The sequence below is a fragment of the Saccoglossus kowalevskii genome, chromosome 22, assembly GCF_978046115.1.
Source record: "Saccoglossus kowalevskii chromosome 22, keSacKowa6.1, whole genome shotgun sequence".
NCBI lineage: Eukaryota > Metazoa > Hemichordata > Enteropneusta > Harrimaniidae > Saccoglossus > Saccoglossus kowalevskii.
In genome coordinates, this window is record NC_140662.1 from 3,384,425 (window position 1) to 3,393,210 (window position 8,786).

Sequence of the window (8,786 nt, forward strand, 5' to 3'; positions counted from 1 at the left end):
GATAGCGCGCGTCGCAACGATGCCACACAACGCGTTGGTGCGATGTTTCAGTACCACGGTGTCTTTGGTTGAAAGTAGTTTTCTTCGTTTTTTTCTGTTCCAATGTTTGAAGGCAAAAACGGTATTCCTGTGTATAACAGGAACTGGAACTGGAAATATACGTCTTCGAAGAACTAATGACATAGACACTGGTTTCAATGACGCAGAACAAACGGGCCATAAAATCCGTATTTTCTATTAGAAAGGGAATAATTTGGCTTGTACATGTGGTAATACATATGTAAAATATTATTATATGCATAAAATTAAACAATTCACTCTAGAAATGTATTTGAAAGTTTTTTCAACAATTATATATAAACCAGGACCATTCACCAGAACAATTATAATAATACAAATAAAATAACTGTTGATATATTCACTGGAATAATATAAAAATACGACAAGATACAAATATTGTAGTTATATGTATATAATGTTAACAGTCAACAGTTATTTATATATAACTGTATTGTGATTATTTATAAATAAATAATTGTTGACTATATGTCAAATATATTACACCATTGCGAAATTTCATGATATATTGATAATTGGTGTAAAAGCTGATTATTTATAAATTATCATATCTGATGTTCATTATAACATATAACATGGTTAAATCCTATAAAATATGACATATAAATAAAAACACTAACGACACACCAACAAAAAATTAAATTGCTCAATTTATTGATTTCTAAAAGCTACAGGTGCCGTAGAGGTAATAATATTACTTTCAAAGAGGTTCAAACCGAGTTGAAGATTATTTGTGTTTTCCTCATAATTTCACCATTGTAATGGATTCATGGTATTACATTCAGAATGCTAAATCGTGGTAATAAAATAATATTTCCAGAAGCGAAAGAATAAAAATGTCTCGGAAAATGACAAAATTGTCGCTTTTGAATGTATATTTCCACACTAATTTATTTCATTTGTGGGGAACCTTCTGAACTTTCAAGAAAATTGGTGTTTAATTAAACAAGTTTCGGGTGTGATAATAATTTGTCCAATTATGTGTTCTTTCCATAATGCATTGCACTTTTGCCCAGTAACATGTTCTGTAGCGTAAATTATGAATTCGGCTCGAACTTCATTAATCATGAAAATACTAACTAAAAAAAAATATAACATCACTGGTATATTATTGAGCGCTGAATATGCTTGTGACACATTCACCAAACACCACTGTTTACCGATTGTAGTAATTCACTGACTGTTATAGTTTGAGTTACCATTTGATCGTCTCCTAGTATAGATATAAATGTACGGTAACGAATCGAAATTTGTAAAAATAATACTATATTGCACATCTGGAATATACCTTTAACTTCTAATATAAAGACGGTTAAACAAACAATAGACATATATCACTAAAATTGTCTCAAACATTTTAATTTCAGTATCCACAGCAACTGACCACCGAACAAAGGTCAGTTTGACCAAATATTCAAATTGTTGGTGGAATGTACGAATCATTTAGGAGAAAAAACGCATTTAAAATTAAAGTTTAAAAAATTCGCGGTTAGCAGACTTTTACAAAATGAAATATTACAAGTTATTTCTTGTGATTGGTTTTATTTGAAACTCCAAAGAAAAAAATGTTTTTAATTTATAAATCTCAATTATATCATGTGTTTTGACTAATTTACAGCTACAAATGATCACCAGAGTATTTCTTAACGAATCACAGAGTCATTGTTTCCAAGGTAATAAGTTCACTTATTACATGTTCTTTGTCATCAATTTGATGGAACACATCGAGAATCCGCATTAATGTTTTAAAATATGTCTACACCAGTTAGCTGTGTCCGTCCGTTCATATTGCATCAGCATTTCAATTGCCTAAATAAGTCGTTCTGATTGGTCGAGAGGGATTTTTTCATCAGTTATGCAAGCCATGGTATGATGAAGCAACAAACCATCACCGAAAGCGAGTATACCACGAGATTTTGGTGTATCACGAGATTTTGGTATACCACGAGATTTTGAACAATCCACGACATATACACACGGGATTATTCTTGCGTCGTTTGCGTAATTCTGACAAAAAATGTATTTTTTCGTATATCTCGTATAACCCCCAAAATCGAAATTCTTCATTACTTCCGGTGCTCGCATCGCAAAAAACAAATAATTTCGGCCAGTTCAGTTGATACTATGCGTTATCCATCCTGTGTGCTATTCTTGTTTTGGGCCTACTTCTAAACATGAATAACCGTGGTATATTATTTTCATTGTAATAACTGCAACGCGCGAAAATAAAACATTTATACTGACATCCACATTTAAAGATACTACTACCATCTATTGTTTTATCAAACTATAGCACTCACATGCGAAAACACAAATAGAAAACTTAAAAATAAAACTCAAATAAAAACAACTTGAATAAAATGGGGATTGGCGATGTTGTGAGTTACATGAAATGGCACAGTAGTGACACGTGTTATCTAAATCCGGGCATTTTAAGTTACAAGGCCTTTGGCGGCATTCCCATTCACAGCGTCGCTGTTCATGCTTTCGCTATTTGCGTTCTTTGCCGTCATCAATACACTGGGAGATAGTGTCAGCTGGCTGAAGTCCACACTCAAATACACATTCTCCATATACGTCAAGGTGCGCAGATACAAGAACGAAGCCTTCTGCTCGACGGAAAGAGCAAGCCCCAAATTATCGAAGACAACATCCATACCCAGAACATGGGCATTGTCCGTTATTGCCCTGGCATTCGCTTTGGCTTTCTCTCGTATTTCTGTAGCTACGGACATATTTGCCTGCACATACTCGTCCACGCCGTTTAATATCTCTCCGACCTGAGAAATGAAAAAAAAATCCATCATGTTAATCAAATGCACGTGGTGTTTATAAAAATAACATTAGTAAATAAACTGGGGTGGTTAACCATGCACGGTTCATTCTGCTACCTGCACCGAGCACAACTTCATGTCCTTTTCGACCAGACGCCATTCTGGCAAGTGGGCAGAATGTTCTCTCTTTGTACTGCCGAGTGCAGCCGAACTCGGGTGTCGAACCTGCAATATTCATGGTGCTGGTGGACAGGAAAACCAATGTGCGACACATCAGATCATGCATTTTCGACTATAGTTTAGCTAAACATAGTATCGTAGACTTATACATGACGTAAACGACGGACAGCAAGCTGAGTGAACCCAAGAGAAGATTCGCATACTCATAGCCCCACTTCAATATCACGTTTCTAATAACCAGCACCCAAATTTGTGATATTCCTTATTCGGTATGTACTACACACATTTTCCAGTATTACATTACCTCGAACTCGGTCTGTTTCCGAATCATACTTGCCACCTCATCGTGATGCAGAGTCTGCACGAAGACTTCAGTCAGTGCTTGCCCTAGGTACATTTTATATAACACGGGATTCCACGTCACTCCAAGTAGTTGCATGTACCGTACACTCACAAACATTCCTTTGTCGCTTACTGTACATGTTGCATACGGTCTACATCGAGGCTCACACACTGAGGAGGAGAAGACAGAAATTATCAAAAGGGCGATAATTAACTTTACTTTCAATCATTTTATAAATCGTTATAATATTATTGTGTTGTCATTTTTTACGTCATTTTCGCTTGCAATTTATTTTCAATGGAAAAGTTAATCATTGAAAAATACGCTTCAATTGATATATATCGGCAATCACTGACAACTAGCGTCATGACTTTGAAAGACCAAACATCCAGTCAAGAATGTGGGGGTGTTGTCATATAATAATAACAATACTTTCTAATATTAAACCACACGTGTTGCCAAGCTAGACTATTTGAATGTGAATAACAATTAAATTTGGAGCGTGAATCTCTGTCTCCAGAAAGTAAGAAGACGTTCAACATTAGCCATGCGTACGCCATTTTGCTCTAAGTTAATTATTATCAACAAAAATAGTATTTCTTAATCATTTGTTAAAAGGGAGATAATTTGATTGTCGGATTGGGTTCACTCTTGAGTTTACTCTCACACAAATAAAATGCAACACGTACGTCTATAGTTTTCATTGCATCCTTTTTCACAGCAGTACCCGTTAACCTCGTTTTTTAAATGTTCAAAGTAAACCTGTTCAACGACTCTTCTTTCATCAATAAACTGGTGGTATTTCAGCGATGCAGACTTTTCCAAAATTGCCTTCCTAGCTCGTGCTAGAATTGCGGCTTCATAGTTCATCGCATAGTCCTTGTACAGGTAATGTAGGTCATACCCTCGTATGAAGTACTCGAAGGTGATGTTTAGAGTAACCTGAAATGTACGAAGGTAAAGAAGGGTTTTACATTACAAAATTGTTTCGCCACTAGAGGGCGCGATTTATATGAAATACATGGTTCTATTGACTGCTTATTGTATTCAACCACATATGTTTAGAGCAGTGTATCATGTCGTATTTTACAGCAGAAAAAAATACATACTGCTATTATATATAAGTATTTATTTACATAAGTTTGGTCATCACTATCATCCGCCGACACAATCAACCGACCCGATTTCTATAAAATCACGTGATTACGTACTATCATGTTACATGTGTAGTTAGCATACGTGAGATTGTGTGTGCGATGTGAAGACATATAGAGCTGATCTGACAGGATTTAAACCTGTCTCAGTCGTATACTTTGTGACAAACATAGGAAAAGCATAAAATCTGACAGTATTGCGTGACAATATTATTGCTTTATAAGTTTTAAAAGTCAAAACAAATGTACAAATTCAAAATAAAATTGTGATAAACATTGTTGTTGCCATGGTGACGAACAACTCACCTCTTCTTTGTCACTTGTTAAAATTACCAAGTCGTCGATGCGCAGCATCTGCGCAGTCGCTGGAAATTTCACAAACTTGTTATCGACGCCAATAAAATGCCGGCCCATTGTGTAGAATTCTTCATCGTTCACCTCGCCTGTGAATTGATGTCTCGTTAAACCATACTACAAGATAGAGGCAGATAAAATAGACAGAAAAATGGTCAGAACAGTTTGTAGATCGCTGTCTCATCATGTAAAGCGCCATCTAGCGCCGTAATATATTCTGGGTTGTTACACATTTGTCATGTGATATATCCGCAGCAGTTATAAAAGCTTATAGTGTTTTGAGAATAAGATATATATTATATATTTCGAAAACACACAAATCAGCATATAACTGAGTCACAGTGTCCTACCTAAAAATAAATAATTAATGATTTATTTAATAATTACTGATGAGGTCAATTGGTTGGCATAGTACCTGGGGATTCATAACGCCCCCACAATGGAGTGATATTGTCGTCTGCTACCGTATGCACTTTAATTTTTACTAATATTCGTTTCAGAAACATAACAAGGTCTATTATACGTGATCAGACTGAAATTGATCACTGACTTTACAGATGCCGATAATTTGAAAACCAAATTATTCTCTTTACGACAAACTGATTTCACACAAAAAACATATCTAATTTATTTCCATAATTCTCTCTTTCGTCCCGGGTTCAATTTGTTACAATCATCTAAGTAGCACCCTGGGCTATGTTCGACATGGTCTGTGCTGCGCTAACACAAACACGGCAGATACGATATCCAGGTTTTCCACAGCGTACTACCGAAAATGAACGCACAGTTTGCTGTTTGGTTCCACTAATCTCGTTTTTTGTTATAAATACTACAGGCATAAGTTATAATTTATATACAGCACGCTATACTTAGAGTAAATACCCTAGGACGAAAATACATTGAATAACAAAAACTCCATACAAGGCCAGACTCTACTCTGCTTTTTCGTATAATAAAATAAATTGTTAAAAAAGATCTATTTAGTGAGATGTGTTGATATTATATACGTATGTGTCGAGATATACGAAGGGAACACATAATGTTGTTATTGGCAACCAGGTGTGCACTTTTGTTTGATAACATCGTGTGTTCTTGCATCGACAAATCAAAACCGGATATAGATGAATTATGAAAAAAAAAAATAACGACACACTGTGCCAGAACATTGCATTGTTGTAGTAACTTACGCTCAAAAGCTTCGCATTTTGTAACAATTCCAAAGCAGCGAGCGCTGGCAATACATCCCTGTTCAATGAGGAAGTTACATTATCGTGTTCATTCCATCATTGCGTGCGAGAAAATAAAGGTTACCTACCTCATAGTAATTCACATATCCAAAACTTAGCGGCAGTAAAATAACAAGAAGCAGAATAACTACAATGAAGACCACAGCGGCTACGATGAGCCAGAACGATTTACCCTGAACGGTGATTGTTTCAGGCATGTTGACGTACCCCCGTATCTAACAATGTATAGATCAGAAACAATGATTTGGCTGGTGACGTCACACAAAAGCGGCCATTTAAGCCACTGTGACCGATATCATAAGGGTGACTTGGAATCAGTGGAGTGTTGTGTTTAAGATTTTTCAAAAACATTATTTGTTGGTTCATTTTTTAATTGAGTCTTTTTCAAAAATATATATATTTATTTTCATTGCTTAGAGTATAATTGTGTTATTGCCATCAACCACTCCCCGCTGAGCTCTTCGGGAGGGATGGGAGGGGGGTATATAGCCGAAAGGACGTGCCACACCAAGCTCTCAAGGCTTTGACCTTATTTATGTCTATGTTGCTCCTTAAGTGAACATTTTACCACCCCTGGTGTCAAATACAAAGTTTGATGTCCATATAAAAGCGCCAGAAATAAAATATTACACAAATTTGCATAAAATATGTGATTATATGTGCTAGATTGGTGTCTGAAACATAATTTAAAACATGGTGTACGTGGAGAATGTACGTTGAGGCGAAACGGAAACCGGACCCATACTTTTTACCTAAAATCTTGAAAACTGGACCCATTTCATCGACACGTATTCAGTGGGCGCTTTGTGTGTTGTTTGTTTTGTTCACTGTGCCATTGGAGAGATACAGTTATGATTGTTAAAAAAAGCTTTCAAAATGCGCAGCTCTTTGCCTCAACATGCATTGTATGTAACCGATATGAACGATTTTTCCTCAAATAGAATATTTACCACAAAGTTAGGGTAAGGGGGTCGTTATTCCTGATGGAGAGCGAGTATCCGTTAATTTGAGATTCCTGCGGAATTTTACGCCCCTGACGACAGTAACGGTAGCAGTGACGAAAATGGCTCACGCATGATTATTATGCCCTCTGACGACGAAATAATTCACGGATGAGTGGTCATTACGCCCTCTGACGACGAAATAATTCATGGATGAGTAATAAATACGCCCTCTGACGACAATATGATTAACCGATGGGTGATCCTTACGTCCTCTGACAGCCAAATAATTCAGCGGGCGTGAATCTTACTTGTACGAACAAAAAAATATTGCAATTACGTTGAATTAAAATAACCCTTGCCCCCCTGAAATACTTGTCAATCGTTTCTGGGCATTTAGTTTATGAAAACATTTTTGATTGACCCATGTTGGACCCGATAATGTAATAATTACCGATAATGTATCATTAACCGATAATGTAACACGAATTAACCGATATTGTAATAAAAACCGATAATGTAACAACTCGCAACCAATAATGTAACAAAAAACCAACCAATAATGTAACAAAAAAACACAACTGATAATGTAACACAAAATAACCGATAATGTAATATATTTTTTGAACAAGCAATAATGTAACAGGACGGCAACCGATAAAATGTAATGAGATATTTCTAAGTATATTTGCTATTTTGAGATGGACGGGCCCAACAAATCAGATTCTTTTGTAAGCCTATGCCGCGAAGCAGAAACTGATTTAGTAGGCGACCGGGCCATTCCGTATTTTATCAATCAATATTAGCGTTCACGTACAACTCGTTAGCACGGGCTTAAAGGGCAAATACCTTAACCCGTGTTAAGAAAACGTGCGTGGACACTCAGCACGGGCTACTATTTATTTCGGTATACCATTCCGGACCACAGTCCCTCAACACCTGAGGGACTGTGTTCGAACATAACAATCAACGCGAGCACATCAAGACATGTTGTACTCGAGAAAAAAATGAACTGACGATAAGACTCCGTGCTACTCTCTAATCGTATCAACATTTAAAATGAACATTCTCTTAAATGTACTTTATTATCTACCGTCATCATGAAATGCTCATATTTTCTTTTGATTGCTGTTACTTTCATCATAAAACAAAAACTTTCACACTAAAAAAAGTTTTCCGGCTCCGCGTCATTTTGAGCCAATCATTGGTTGGTCGATGCGTCACTAGCAATATGATCGTTTACACGGTCACTGATTATTCAAAACACTCAGGATACTCTCAGGTGTGAGATACCAAAAAAGAGGTTATTAGATAACCAAAATGTTAAACTCGTACTCAAATATACTATTCCATAGATGTATGAATAAATAGATTAAGAACATTTTAATTTAATTTGAACAAAGTAGTATCACTCTATTGATGTTTGTGGTTGATCATCATTATAGGTAAAAGTATTTTTGTGTCGTTCTCATGACCCAGAACGATCGGTTTTCGGGTACAGATTTAGTACACCCAAGTCTTCAGCATTCACTGGAGAGGCGAGAATTTTGTCCAATTCATGACCATCCAACTCTTGCTGTCAAAAAGCTGTCTTTGCACACCTTTTCGTCCCATGATTCCATGCACACTTCTATTTTCAGGGTTTGAGGTAATATGACAAAAACATAGAATAAAGGATGCTGACATTGCCCCCTCAGATCAATAATCAGCATCAA

The 8,786-nt window shown here is 36.2% G+C and overlaps 1 protein-coding gene across 1 annotated transcript; it reads right to left on the reverse strand.

Annotated features, from left to right (window-relative positions):
• Positions 1–300: 300 nt before the first annotated feature.
• On the reverse strand, positions 301–6,344 carry LOC144345431 (uncharacterized). Its single transcript, XM_078006862.2, has 5 exons — positions 6,199–6,344; positions 4,836–5,000; positions 4,065–4,317; positions 3,337–3,545; positions 301–2,858 (listed from the first exon to the last, which is right to left on the reverse strand). The coding sequence occupies exons 1-5, from the start codon at positions 6,325–6,327 to the stop codon at positions 2,511–2,513; spliced, it is 1,104 nt and encodes a 367-aa protein (XP_077862988.2). The 5' UTR covers positions 6,328–6,344; the 3' UTR covers positions 301–2,510.
• Positions 6,345–8,786: the final 2,442 nt, after the last annotated feature.